We start from the raw sequence: 15,692 nt of genomic DNA on the forward strand, positions 1-15,692 counted from the left end.
GTAATGTTCTGGACCCGAGTTGATACCAAATGGTAAGCGCTTAAAATAGAAGCATCCAAATGGTGTCAAAAATGTGGTTAGGGTTGCACTGCGTTTACTCAGTGGCACTTGCCAAAACCCGTTCGATGCATCAAGTTTTGTGAATACCTTTGCTCCTCCTAGCTGTGACAATGACTCATCCACAGAAGGTAACTGGAGACGTTCCCGACAAACATACCTGTTCAGTTCTGTGTAATCCACGCAGATTCTTACCGCACCGTTCTTCTTAGGCACTACCACCATCAGTGCACACCATTCTGTTGGGGAACTGATTGGTGAAATTACACCTTCTTGGACCATTTTATGTAGTTCACTTCTGACCACCTCTTTAAGAGGCAAAGCTACTCTTCTTGGGGCTGAAATTGCATACGGTGTGTAGTCTTTTTCTAGCACAATGTCATACTCTTCTTTTAGTCTCCCTAACCCCCTGAAAATCTCTGGAAACTTGTTAATAAAAACATTGGTATTATGTGTGCCAAGTTTCCCCTGCACTTCTTCTAGCATCCTACCATCACCAACTTTGACGATGTTAAAGGCTCGTAAGGCTGGCCTACCTAGCAGCGGTATTTGCTGACCTGCTACCACAAATATCTCCTGCTCAATGCGCTGTTTGCCTATACACATAGCCGTTTGAGTTACCCCAACAACGTCGATAGCCCGGTTACCAGCACCAAACAGCTTCTTGCTGGTGCGTGTGATGACTAGGCCTAACTTTTCACTTAACTCTTGTCCGATGACAGTAACATCTGCCCCTGTATCTACCTTGAACTTCCCCACAGTGTTTCCCACCTTTGCGTGAATAAACCATGGATCTGAGCATATTTCCATGGCCGATATTTCCCCCATGTAATAATAATTACCCTCGGTTTCACTTAGGCCTACGTCTGCTGTGCCTAACTCGTGTATGTCCACACTTCTGCAACACCGTGCATAGTGCCCTTTCTTTGTGCATTTATGGCATTTGATTTTATCGGCCGGACACTTAAACCATGGACGTGAAGGGCTGGTACCACATTTCGAACATCTGTTTGAAGCGGCTTCTTTGTTGTGTTGATGGCTATCACTTGTCTGCGTCCTCGGCTGTACCGGCTGTGCTACTGCTAGCTGCTTCCTTGGCTGGTGTTGGTAATTTCTGGTACGCCGTATGGCATCAATAGACATCTCAGTTGGTCTCACTGTTTGTTGTTGCTGGCGCACTGTCTCTGCCTGTCTTATTCGCTTAACAGCCTGTTCTGCAGTGAGTGTGCTATCCATTTGTAGTGTTTCGGACAGCTTATCGTCTGCTACACCGATGACCAACACTGTGGTGATAAGCTCATTTTTCAAGGTCTGTAATTCACACGTTTCCGCAAGTTTAAACACATCATTTATAAATACGTCAGCTGGTTCACTGTATTCTTGTCTACGTTTGAAAATTTTGGCTCGTTCGTAAACGAGATTTTTGTTTACCCTCGTGCACCACAGCCATAAAGCAAACATCTACAATTTATTTAGTTAATTCCCCACGCGGGAAATGACTGACAGAAGGTTTAAATATATGTGTATTATCTATATGGTAATTTTTTACTTAAAAAACACCAGTCAAACCAGAGACTGTTCGTCTCTTGTGGGCTACTCCATTACCTGGAGCCAGACTATTAATATTTATTAAATTCACTCAGTGAGCACTATGTACTCAATCTGGCATGGGGCGGCAAAATATATTACGGCATTCTTCAAACCACGTACTCTTAAGGGGTCACACACATACTTAACGATGCACTTTCTTTCATAAATATTACGACTACATAAATTCTTACGGGAATTAAATACACTGGTACTCATACAGGTACTTAACATATGGCACGGAGCACTTACTTAGTTGTGAACACACTCACTATCTTGACTCATGCAAACGTGATGCATGGGTGCGTTCTGCCAGCAGGGACTGGTACTGGTGGAGTGGAGACCAGACTTTACTATCATAGGAGGAACGACGTCAATGTTAAGTTAAATTTTTATTTACTGACAACAGATTTAAATGTTTTCTTAGATTTCTTTTGAAAAGTGTTTAAACTAAAATTTTGTTACCTGAGAAAACAAATTATGGCAATGGCTAAGTATTAAGTTTTATTATTCAGTGAAGATATAGTTTTGCAGTGGTGGTCATAATGTTTGCAGGATTTATTTTTTGTGTGCTTTGCTGTGACAAAAGTAATTGTTAAGACAAATATCAGTTTCTTTTTTCTTTGTTGTTCCCATGGATTTTACTGGTACTAACTGAGAAAAAAATGGTTTGGTTTCAAGAACAGTTTGTTAATTAAGTACAGGAAATAATTATTTTGACTTTCAAGGTATGAGAGGGATGCAGTAAAGTAAAATTTCAGTTAGGAGTATGGATCTTCATTTGTTTCTTTGAAGAACAGTTTTAATTTTTATCATTCACTTTTTTTATGGGATAGTTTGGTCATTATAGTGTTTTTGGTTAGGCATTGTATAGGTATAGGATGGAAGAGGCCACTTTTTCCTCATACCCATCCTAACATGGCCCACTAATAAAATCTACAACTTTTTAAAGAAAAAGAAGAAGCCAGGAAGATTACATATAAGTGTTAGAAATGGACTTGGTGTCACTGAGAGCAGTATGCTATGATGGACCTGTGTTGCCATACTATGTTACGTGTTTGAACCCTACTTTTTCAAGATGAACTGATGGTGGACATTTAATTATTGTTAGGAAGAATTAGACAACTTTTGTTAAGATTTTTAAAAAAAGAAGATGATGTGATGATGTGATGATGACTTGGTTCTGGAAGTCCAAGAGTTGTTTTCTGCCCTGACTAAAAGTGTTTTGTCATTACCTCTTGTGACACTCTTTTGAGTGCCACATTAGGTTTGCTTAGGTTTTGTGTCTGATTGAGGCGTGGGCGCAGACGTGCACGCTATCTGTGTGCGAGCACGTGCGGCGGCCTGGTTAGTTGCTGTTTCGTCATGCGGCGCTACGATCTGGTGAGAGTTTGAGGCGCGAGCGCTGGTGTTAGTGTGGTCGGCACGTGAGGGAATTTAGCGCTGGGTAGAAGGAATTGGTAGCAGTGGCCGCGCGTTAGGCTTTTGGGTGAGACAGCTGGTTTGGAGAGTTGATGTGAGTCGCCTCGGGGAGTAATGTTGTACCTACTGGAGAGAAGAGTTGGAGCAGGAGTTAAAACGGGTTAACTGTGCAAGACTACACAAGAAATGACTGGCCTTTTTAAAATGAAAATTCAGCATCGCGCCCGAGACGACAGTACTTCAGAAGCGAGGTTCTCCTTACATCTATTGGCGGAAGAGTTATTAATTCAACGAGCATTAATTTAAAGAAGGGATGTGATTATTATTAAGCAAGTGGAGAAGAAAATGAAGCTGAACTGCGTCGGAGCATTGGATTGATTACGAAAAAAAAATGTTTTGCTCCTATGAATCTACACATGGAGCTACGAGAAGTTACGATTATATTATTTGCCGAGGATAAGAGTGAAGTCTACTGCAGAGAGATTTTTCACAGGGAATGAAGATATGAAGAATTCTCCTACAAGGATACCGTTTTCTACATGCTTGGGTGTTCAAGTAGAAGGCGGAGTCTACAAATGGAAGTTTTAGTGCAATCGGTGCAGCTGTGATGACATCAGCACGGGTACTTCAAGGCACGTCAGCTGTTCGAGAGAATGGGGCCGTTTCTCCAAGACTTCTGTAAATTGCTGGGAGCAATTTAATGTTTTCTTCCAAGTTGAGTCTTCCTTCAAACTGTAAGTGTTGGCATTTTATTTATGTGTTGGCATCCTCAGAATTAATTTTTGTCTTGTGGAGTAGTGCTCATAATTAATGTATTGCCTTTTTTTTTTGTATGTAACGTTGAGTCGCGGCTTCGTTGTTGTTATTTTTTGAAGGCGACTTAGAATTCGGCTGTAAATCTGGCGATTAGGTAGCGTTGAGGCTTAAACAGGTTTGCCACACAAAAAGTATAAGTATTTTGTGAAAAATAAACATAACTTTTGTTATGGAAATGTATACGAATAATTAATATTCTTTTGAGAGTTAAATCACCATTTCTGTTAAAGTAAAGTTGATTATATTCTGTTATTTTATAGGTTGCTGTTTAAATTATTTTATTATATTTATTGGTGGTTACCCTTATTGAAGTTTATAAAGTAAATTCTTAAAAGGAAATAGTGTATTGAGGAAACATTTGATACATGGTTAGGTATAATTATAATACTTGCAAGGTGATGTTAATTTTCTAAACGTTCTGCGGCATTATATTGTTGTTACAAAGTACATAGTAGGTATAGGATATATTGCCAGCCCAGTATGGTGACCTGGTTTATTTGTATAGTATTTTTTGTAATTTAATTGCATAGTCTTGATAGAATTTATTTAATTTAGTGTTTTAATATTAATTTTTTTATAACTAGTGGAGGTACAGTTTCAAATAATCAGTAGCACTCTATCTCTTTGGTGCTGAAATGCCAGTGAGTCTTCCTTGATGATATTAATGTGCTTAATAGTACCTGTACAGAATAATTTAAATTTTTTTGTATAGAAATTTTACACATTCTATTTTAATATATTTATATTACATTTTATGATATAATATTTTTTAATGGGGATAAGTGGTGTGGTGTAACCGGTGCACCAGACGGGGGCAGGTGGTTTGATAACCTGTGAGGCAGAAGGTTTTGTATTGGAGGGGAACTGCCTGTATGCCCTCATTGCTTGATACCTTGACCCACATTGGTTATCCTAACTATTTTATTATGTGCCTTTATATAATTTTAAGATGGTTGTTGCCTGTGAGGAAATTAATGAATTTTTCTGATGTGGAATAGTTACTGTTTATATTTTTCTTGTTTAACTGAATGTTATGGTGGTAGATGTTGGATATTTTTTTGAATATTATAAACTAATACCATCAGCCTGGGTTTTATTATTGTAATCCAGCCTTCTGCTTGGTCCCTATTAGCATTTGCTGATCAGCCCATGCAAAAGAGGGAGTTACACTTTTATGGGAAAACTCTCTGAAAGTTATTTTTAGTATCTACTGATATGTTTCTTTTGCCTGCATTTTTTTTGCAAGTTAAATTTTTTTCTTATTTTTTTGCCTTAAAATTTATAAAAAAAATTTAAACTAAAAAACAAAAAAAATAACAAAAGATAGGAGTGTTATGTGTTTGTTACGCTAAATGGTAATGCCTAGGGATGATGTTTCAGAATTGTAAGCAGTCTGTTGTGGGAATGGAAAAACTTCTGAAGCAGATATTGGGGAAGATATGAGATACTATGCAAGCCAGTTGTGTGAGGTTATGGTCAGTTTGGAAAATTAAAATTTTCAGTTTTGGAGGTAACATTATTGGGCTCGAGCTCCTAAAGAAGGCGGTATTGTCACGATTCAGAATTTTCAGGACCCATCTTATTTGAATTTTAGTTTTCCTGATTCAGTCTCAAAGTGGGTGTTGCAGCCACGGTGACAACTTGGTAGCGGTAGTGTGGCTGCACGCATGGGTGTTTGTTGTGCCAACGCACAACATGCCACAATGAGGCATTACCATAGCTGTGTGCCTGGCATGGTAGACATCCTGAAGTTTTTAGGTCATGCTGTGGCATGCACAGCGTGGGCTATGCTCGTGTGCCGCTGACGAAAAGGACAAAAATTCAGCTCACCCAAACCCTGGTTACGAAATTTGGGTAGGGCGGGACAAACATTCTGGAACATGTGACAAGAGACTTCTTAAGCAGGTGTGAGGAGTTGAGCAGTGCTCATTTCAGGGGGAGGCTATGCCCCTCAGAGGTAATGAATCGGCTATGTAAAGATTAGATTTCACTCTGGCTCACTCCATGGGGGAGACGCTGCCCCTCGGAGGGAATGAGTTTGCGATGTAAAGTTCGTTAAGGCACAGAGTGCAGGAGAGGTCAGAGTTTAAGTGTTCAAGTCATGACAAGAGACAAATTCTCTATCTTCATGAAAATTGTGAGTAAAACACAGTCGTACCTAAGGAGTACTTATAAACAACGTTTAAGATAAGTTTAACTAATAATGCATCTTAATGCTTAGGTTAAAGGTTGGTGAAACTCTTTTGTTATTCCAACGACTTTAAAAGTCTTTTGTCATTGCTTAGGGAGTAAATATAAATTATTCTGATATTCAAATTTAATTTGAAAAGATTTCAATTTGTGAACACTGATTTTAGAATTATGACTTTTTAAAATGTATATTCTTTGAGAATTAATGTTAATTTAGTTTCAATTAATTTCAGTTCAAGGGTTACAATTACACCCAGAAAACATCCTGTATAGGATAACACATCTTAAGTTCTAGTCAGTACTGATTTAATATTTCACAGCTGTTTTTGCTCTACTGAGTGAGTGTGAAATGCTGATTTTACATTTACCCCCCCTATGTTATAATAGGTGATGGAAACCGTGCAGAACTAAGAATTTAATCCCCAAGTTATATTTAACTGTAGTTCTAAGAATTATTTTTACATTTACTTTAAACTATTTTATTTAATAACCACCATTCCCTTTTTAAATTTTTCAACTATTCTTCCCCCCCTGGTTTAAATTTCTGTATTGGATGTTGAACATTTTATTATCTCATTTTTACATTTAAAAAATCCTATTTCATACCAAACAATAAAATTCTCACACTTATGTTTATATTATGAATAAATCAGCTGAAAAATCCATTTTATACTTCATTTAATTTAATAAATACAGCTTGCATTAAAATTAAAATACTTTTTTAATATAAAATATTTCTATTGAACAAATTGAACACCACACAATATTTGTAAATAAAAAGCATTCATGAATAAAAACAATAACTCAAATATCTTAATTTCAAAATAGAATTTGAGCAAAGCATAAATGCATACCTATAATAACTACAAATGAGCACACACCTACTATGTTGAAACTTTACCTGAATTTCTTGTGTCAACAGTGAAAGTGTTATCCACGTGGGTTTTTCCATCTTTTAAAGCATTTCCAGTCACTTTAACTTTCTTTGCGTCGCCGACCTCCCTTTCGCCCACATTTATCTTGAATGGAGAATTAGCAATGTGTTTTCCCAGCCTCTTAACTGAAACTACGTGTTCACCCACTTCACGTGGTGTAAATGATATGCCTGGAAAAAAAATTACAAATATTTACTCTTCACTGCAACTAAACAAATAACATGATAAGATGCAGATGATGATGGTTCATCAGCCTGAAGGCTTGTTTGGATCCTCAGATATTGCAATGAAGATGTGTAAACTCATGATCAGGGCAGACTAAGTAGAATAATTCTGCAATGGTTTGGCATTGCTTTTCCAAGTATAAATAAATACAAAGAAGATTTTCTGACCTCAAAATTCCCAACCTTGTAAGGACATAAATCAGGTTACATCAGGCTTTCCTGCCAAACAGGCTAACCATTGAGCACAATATTAAGACCATTAAAAATATTAAATCAGACTTTCAAAAAGAATTTAACTGGTGCTTGTTGTACAAATATTTGTATCTCAATTAAATATAGGTAAACATATTTACTGCTAAGATCTTTCTAGTTACTACTACACTATACTGGTCAGAAGTTAAATTATGTTAGAATCAATTACTTCTTAATATTCTTATTGTTGCTTTATGCTGAAAGCAGAAGCAAGCACAGAATTAAGTTTTGGTGGAGCCCAGGTATACACAGGGTTTCATGCACATCTGCAATGGCCTTTGAGCACCACATACAAATGTCTCACTGAATTATATAAAAGAAAGAAAAATATTAGTTGGTTACTTTTAATTACTGTTGTGTAAAAACGTACCGATTTACCAGTGGATTGTAATCACAAGGTTTTTTTTTTTCCAAATATATATTCATCTCACTTGGCTTCTTCGAAAACTTAGTTTGGTGCTAGATATGCAATATATATGGAATATAAAAATTAAGCAGCTTAAGCAAGTTGTACAAATAAAGTAATTCAATAGCATTCCAACAGGCACAAAAAGGAAGGCAAATTAAATCCCTCAACAATACTAGAGTGATTGGTGTTGCTTGAGTTAGATAACACTATTTAGGAACAAATGCTAAATGTTAAAAAAAAATTAACTGTTTCTTGTGGCTATATCAATTACTTTTAGAGGCTACTGAAAGAAGGCATTAAAGGAGGCTACTATGGAAAGAAGAATTTCCATTGTTTCCATGGATGCTTCACCATTGATAATAAAACAAACTTTGCTCAGAATTTGGACAATGTATTTATAAAGTATTATTTCAAAAATATAATTACAGTAGAATCTCGTTATAGCGAGCACGGTAATAGCGAGAACACGGCTATAACGAGGTATTTTTGAGGAATTTACGGCGTGATCGCTTGAAGCGCGCTTTTGTTATTTGTCTGCTTTATCGTCACCCCTCTCACACGCCACTAGACATCTTGCCGTTGACGCCTGTCACATTCTTCAGCCTTGCAGTCGCCACGTAAGTGCGTGGCTTTAAAAATAGAATCCCGTCCTTTCTTTCTTTTATCAAACTTCCGTCAGCACTAGAGCTGTAGCAAACCGTATGTATTCGGTACTGAGTAACGGGTGCGCCATCTAGTAACGAGTAACGAAACGTTACACACGAATGCATCTCGTTACTCGCATTTTTCGTATGTTTTACGCATGCGCACGCATATTAGATGAATTTACGTTACAAAGAACGAGGTTTGTTTATTAAGTAAAGTATAATTTGGAAATTCGTCGTCCAAGTTTATGTATGTTTTTGTTTTTATAATCGCGTATTTTCACGTTTTTTTTTGTTATCTTAAAAGAGATAATATTAAAAAGCCGCTCTAATGAGATTTAATTGTTTCTTGGTTAACAAAAACTATTAATTATCAAATATTGTTAATTGTTTATATTCTATTTATTATTATTTACGCGACGTCATACTGTACGCGTACGCAATACAAATGGATTCGTTGCTGCAACATAACATAGCATGTTATGCGGTATCAGAAGTAACGAGTAATGTAACGATAACGAGTACTAATTGTTATAGTAACGAATACATACGGGTACGCATTTTTTCGTTACTTTTACACCTCTAGTAGGCACTACCGTATTTATTTCCGAATCGCTAGGACAGTTTTCTTGTAACTTTTGTTTCGGTCAGTTGTTGGGGTATCTGTCCGGGAAAGGGGTGGTGATGGTTTGAGTTTAATCACTAATTTATTTTCCAAAAAAGTTGACAGGTTTCTTTAAATGAAAAAAGTATAGTTTTCCAGCAACTATTTCGTTTGAGGGGTACGTGCGTTGCCGCACTCCTGCTTTTTTGTAAGGAATTAAATCGTCGCGCTACACTAGCACCACCTGTTAACTACATCCCGAACCAACATGGCCGCCAGCAGACAGCCCGCGTCGACAATAGATAGCAGGAAAATGCTGCGTCGGCCGCGGGCTGAGATGCTATACTTACGTGGCGTGGTAGGGTATTCCATTCTGGTTATTTTGACGCAATCGGTGATCGCATCCGTACTTATGGGGTATCGTTTTAAAGAGAATTCACACATCTACTCACAGAAATTAAGATTTCGTTAATATAACCTGTTATTTTCCAATTATACAGGTTTTAACACAATATTTATGCTATTTTCAGTTAATTTTTATTTTTCGGGGCCCAAAATTTGTCCAATTTGGTTATAACGAGGACACGGTTATAGCGAGGATCAAACCCGGAACCGTGACACCTCGCTATAACGGGACTCTAGTGTATTTATAAAGGCATGCTAAAGTCAAGACTCATTATACAGTTTTAATGAATCATAATAGGTCAATAATTTGAAGATAACATTAAAAATAAAGTGGTTCTGGGAGAACAAAAAGTAAAAGTAAATTTTTGGCATTTTCACATTATTAGCAATGATAAAATATTCCAACTGAAATTAATAAAATTATTGCTAAATTTTCATAATATCCATCAATATTTATGATATTTTTGTGGTCCATTTACTGCCTGAATGTATGGACACACAAGGGTGGTAATCAAAAACCACCCAAAACACTAATAGGCATTTCATTAAACAATAAATAACAAAAATTACCTAACAACAAAAGCTTTTAAAGATATTTAAACAGAAACTCTGTATTATGTTTCATTAGAACAACAACTTGGGTGGCCAATTCAATATGAATGGAATGAAATGTAACAGCTGTTATATTTGTATTTGGTTATCAAACTAATAGTTCAAACATTTTGATTCACATAATATCTAGAGTTCTACCATGTATTAAAATGAGTAACTAGTTCAAAATAAACATTTCCTTTGCTCACCAATGTTTCCATTTGGTAGTCTTTTCAAGAAGCAAGGCTCCTCAAGCCCGCTTGGTGCCTGGATCGATGCATTTAGTGAACGGATATCTGCGTCGGACACCTTCCCAGGAAATGACACTTCACTGCAGGACCCCACTGATATCTGGTTTCTTTTCCTGCCCTCTCCTGCAAACACAGCATTTCAACCAATCGGCATTCACTAACAACTTTCAACTCTGTGCCCATGTACTAAGCACCTCTGCTCATGACATACACATCAACTTTTGCAGACTTTCTCTTAAACAAATTGTTGCTGAAAACTGCAGAAAATTGGAATATTTAAAGGTGAAACACATTCACTGTGGAGATTTATGAACAATAAAATTTTTACCTAAGAATCATACAAAATCTTACTCCTGCATTTTATAAATTTACTGGTGAAGTATGTGAAGTACAGTAGAGCACCCCTCAACCGGAATAATTGGGGGGAGGTCTATTCCGGTTATGGGAAAATTCCGGGTAAGGGGAGTTGCAGTAGGGCCGGCCTCCAGACCCGTTGAATGACCTTCATTCAAGCAAGCTGGCAGGCTCGTGTTTCTTATCTCTGTAGGTGGGTGCATGCGTGAGGAAAGAGGAAGAAGTGGATCAGGGGAGGTATTAGGACTACAGCTGCAGTGTTGTTTTACTTCGGTGTTGACGTGCAAGTGATTCACACTTCCGGAAAAGTGTATAGTCACTGCCACGCACAGTTTACATTTCACAAACACAAGAATAACACTTCATGCATCTCGTTTACAAACACAAAGTTAGAAAAATACAGGTAAATGTAGACTGTTTAACCATATATTAACTTATAAATATGTTCATAATACATATTTGTGCACTAAATTATTGTCTACAAACTGAAAGCATCACACGTTGGAAGTAGGTAAATGTTACTAGCTATCACGTGTGTCAGCGTGTGTAGTGGGAGTCGGTGTACATACTCTCGGGCCGGCCGGATTTTTCCGTTTACTGGACATAGTGAAACAATAAAACTACTTATAGCATAAACATCTTTATAGTAATTCACGTCCGACGCGAAAACCAGCAGTGTATTTACGCAATGCGCGGGAAAGACTGGCTATAATTAGCTCTCTGACAGACGTGCGCGCGCGCACCTTCAAGACATGTACAGTCAGGCAAAAGCAAAAATGCCTCGTTCCAGTGCGGAAATGTTTTGGAGATGTTTTGTAATGTTTTAATTTGTTTTGAAAAATTGGTTCCAGATATCGGGAGTTCCGTTTGTTAGAATTACGGTTGAGGGGTGCTCTACTGTAGTAGTTTATAGGCACCATAATAATGTGATATTGGAGATTTTCTTTCTGTTCATTACATTTTCTCGTACAGATAGAAGAAACTAACATGTTTTCAATAGAAATTCCACAATATTTAGTCACTGAACAGGGAGAAAAATATTAAGAATTTCAAAGTTAACTTTCATCCACAGAAATTTGAATTATTAATGGTGATAAAAATAATTATTGTTCACCACAACCGTTATACAAAATTGTTCCTGACTGCTCTTCATACAACTAGAGCTGGGCCGATGCCGATCCCCGATCGTAATAATCGGCCGATTTTGTTAATTTTTCCGATCATAATGATCGGCAAAACGTAGCCGATTATTTTAGCCGATCATTGGTCTCCTACTGCAAACTTATAACATTGAATAATTACCTATACCTAACAACTTTCCATGTTTGTTTACGGTACTTTTCGGGAAGAAAATTTCATTATTCATCAAAAATAGTATGATTTAATAATTTAAAACTAACCACACACGAAAAAAATATACCAATAAAGTAAACAAATACCGTAAGTTTTATAAACATTGAACAGTTACATACCTAAGTATCAATTTTCACGTATATTTACGGTACTTTCGGTAAAATAATTTTCCATTATACTATTTGCAAAGTTATTTATCATTTACGAACCTAAAACTATGTATTTGTTTACCATTTACGGTTAATATTACCGGAATGGCGAATGTTGTTTAGGTTGGTTATGTGACGCCAGAGATTAAAGTGACGCACGTCGCGCGACGGAATTCGTACGGATTAATGGCGCTAGTAGTCTCGTGGTTAGTAAACAACTACTCTTCGGGAATTCATCTATTTAGTTTTTTATCGCTAAATATGGCCTATTGAAAGTTTTGTTTAGCGAAATTAATATTCTTATCCTGTTTAGCGGGAAATAGAGCCTAACTTTCTTTTGTATAAAAACCTGGTTGATGAAGAGTTTTGTTTCCCACAGTAGATCCTCGTTAATCCGTGACGCGCTAATACGGGAATCGGATAATCCGGGACGATTTAAAAGTGCAGAAAAAAAGAGAAGCTAAAGTTGTCAGCGCTTAAAATTAACGTCACGCGGGCCGGCGGCCGACAAACACTACAAGCCATCGCGTGAGCCGCCCAACTCTGCAACGCTGTTTGTACCGATCCTTTGTGTCGCCCCCCCCCCCCCCCCCCCCCTCTCTTTCAGCTGTCACATTTGTCACTCTTTAAACTTGAGGGGGATGTCCTGACTTCTGCTTCCCGTCTCCCGTTTGTTTGAATGTTGTTTCACGTGCTGCTGTGTTACTTTCCGCCCGCCAACGCACGGCAGGCGCCTGGCGAGTGACGTGTCTGGCTGGCATTCGGCTGGTCGAAGGGGTGGAGGGGGGTGGGGAGCTACCCAAAATTTATGTGTACAAGGTCAGCACGATCTTATCTTTCTCTCTTCGGCTGTTGTAAATGACCGTGAACTAATGGCTAGGCAGTGCCCTATTTTTTTAAGCCGAGACAACAATTCGAAGGCGGCCCTTACCGATAACCGATTATCCGGGTTTATTTATTTATTTATTTTACAGAATTTCAATTATCCGGGCATCGGCGGGTCCCAATGAACACGAATAATGGGGAGTTTACTATTTTTATCCGTGTGCTGCCAAGGCGCAGTAAGCCTCGGGAGATGTTACGTCACATGACCTTGGCCTTAACCCAGCTGCACGCTGGTGTCTGAGAAGCTTGACAAGACCTTCCGGGCTTACCTGTATAATCGCTAGTCCGTGAAATTTATGATGTCGTGATTTTTAAGTAATCATGTCAATGAAAAGTAGTTTTGTCTGGGAATATTTCACCGTTTATAGTGATCCGTCAAAAGCAACGTGTAATCAGAGGTACTTGAAAGGCTCTAATCGGCTCAGAAGATCGGCAAGATCGGCAGCAGATGATCGGCATCGGCATGATCGGCAAAATAGGTGATCGGCCCAGCTCTACATACAACAGAAAATATTTTTCATAGCCTGGACCAAAAACTAAATAATACTGAAGAAATAATCAATAAAATATTGTCTCCCCATAAACGGTGGACGACTACCAGGGAAATGAAATACCTGGAGGCGATTGCTGCATGGACAATCCCATGAACGCCAGGGTCAAAATATATGACACCTGTAGTCAAATATAATTATAGTTTCAGAAAACTACTAAAGGTTGAAGGTATGGCATTGCTTGGATCAACAGACGTAAAGAAACTTAAAATTACAGTAAAACTCACTCAAAACATTCTCGCATAATAAGTTTTCCCCTTTATTAAGTTCACAAAATTCCATATTCCAAACTTCCATACATCCCTATGTTAATTTTTCCCATTCATGTCGTTTGTGTTAATATAATAAAAACCCTGTTAAAACATTTGTCAAGGGACTTGATGATAAAAACTTATTAACAGGTAAAACTTCTTAAAAGGAAAATAGTACATATCTGTTACTTCATAAAAAAATCCTTAAAAAGACATACTGAGGTTATGCGCTGTTTTTTCAGCTTTATCTTTTAAAATTAGACCATTTGTAGGGATTCTATTACCACAAATATTGTTTGTTAAAAGCCACAAATTACTTTTAAAATGTTTATTATTGAATTGAGTAATTATTCAAAATATTGAATTACCTTTTAAGTTACCATGAAAACAACACATTGGGAAACCTCAGAGGCCCTGGTGCAAACTGTACAGTGTTTGCTCTCTCTAATTTTATTTTTTATTGGTAGTAGACACTTGTAGAAAGGCCCTTATGTATTATCTCTATCATTACCAATGACCAAAGTAGATGGGGAAAAAAATTAATGTTTGCGACAGATACCTTGAAAACCACACATTGGAGGCTCTCGGAGAGACTGATGCTACCTGTACTCGTGAATTTTATTTTTTAATGTAGTAAACACCTGTAGGAAAGTCCTTAGGTCTATCGTCATCAATGCAAAATTTGATGTAAAAAAATAAAAACCATGACAGAATTTGCCTTAGTTGCGTGGAATCGTGTAGGCTGTTGTCCCAAGCTCTCTGTACAATGAAGCAATGGGCGGCAAATAGATTCAGCAGATACAGCTAACTTCAGCACAGTTAGCATTCTTAGTACTGGCGTTAGCCTCTGCGGTTATGTTTTTGCAGTATTCTTTAATTTTGCTTAAAAGGTATTACAAAATTTAGAAATATTTTCAATACAATTCTTTGCCGTAAATACATGTATCTGAACATACTGGCTAATAAATATTTTATTTATGGATTAACACTGAATAAAAACATGTTTACCGTGACTGACCAGAAAAAAAGTCATCAATGTAATTGTTACCGATCGCAGCTGTTTTGTTTACATCAGTGAAACGCCATAAATATCTCTGTCACGGATGACCAAAATCAATGCCATGTTAGAAAGATTATAAAAAAATATATAATGAAAACTACTGAGGAAGCACATGCTACAAATTTTCACCTTTTATATAAACTGTTTATTGCAATAATACCAACACTCAAAACAAATTCTCCCCCTCCAATGGAGTGTATGATTTTCCGCAACTTTTTTCTACCCAAGGCACGAGTGTTAATATCCTGAGGTTATTTACAATATTATTTAAGGTTTTTTTTTTCTCAGCAGGTGTAGATGATCGCTAGCGCAAAACCTTCGGCAATCATTTAACATCTTTTTACAGAAAAAAAAAATCAAAAAGCACAATCCACCTGCAAGATGTCCGTTGTTCCTTTAAGCAGTAGCAGATCAACCAACCTTGGAGCTTGAAGAAACCTGTCATAATGCAGCATTGCCAAATTTTGAATAGGCCTCGTGCCATGATTTTTCAACACACGTTTTACGAAAATTTGTAAACAATTTACGGGTAAATACTGTATAAGTCCGGCCAAAAATGGAAATCATAGCAAAATGAGTAAACTTAAATGTTCATCATTACATCCACATATAAAATTTTTACCACAGTGCTCAACAAACAAATCAAACTGAATAAGCTCCTCATATTTCTGTACCAGTTGCATCACGTGTCACGCATCAGGT

General features: G+C 37.3%; 1 protein-coding gene across 1 annotated transcript in view; it reads right to left on the bottom strand.

Annotated features, from left to right (window-relative positions):
- LOC134529275 (filamin-A) overlaps positions 1-15,692 on the bottom strand; it is a 786,080-nt gene that overhangs the window by 197,650 nt on the left and 572,738 nt on the right. Inside the window, exons 29-30 of the mRNA XM_063363172.1 lie at positions 10,346-10,510; positions 6,974-7,177 (exon numbers count right to left, since the gene is read on the bottom strand). Coding sequence (XP_063219242.1) covers positions 6,974-7,177; positions 10,346-10,510 — 369 coding nt within the window. The remainder of the gene's footprint in view (positions 1-6,973; positions 7,178-10,345; positions 10,511-15,692) is intronic.

The sequence above is a fragment of the Bacillus rossius genome, chromosome 2 (assembly GCF_032445375.1).
Source record: "Bacillus rossius redtenbacheri isolate Brsri chromosome 2, Brsri_v3, whole genome shotgun sequence".
In the NCBI taxonomy this organism is placed as follows: domain Eukaryota; kingdom Metazoa; phylum Arthropoda; class Insecta; order Phasmatodea; family Bacillidae; genus Bacillus; species Bacillus rossius.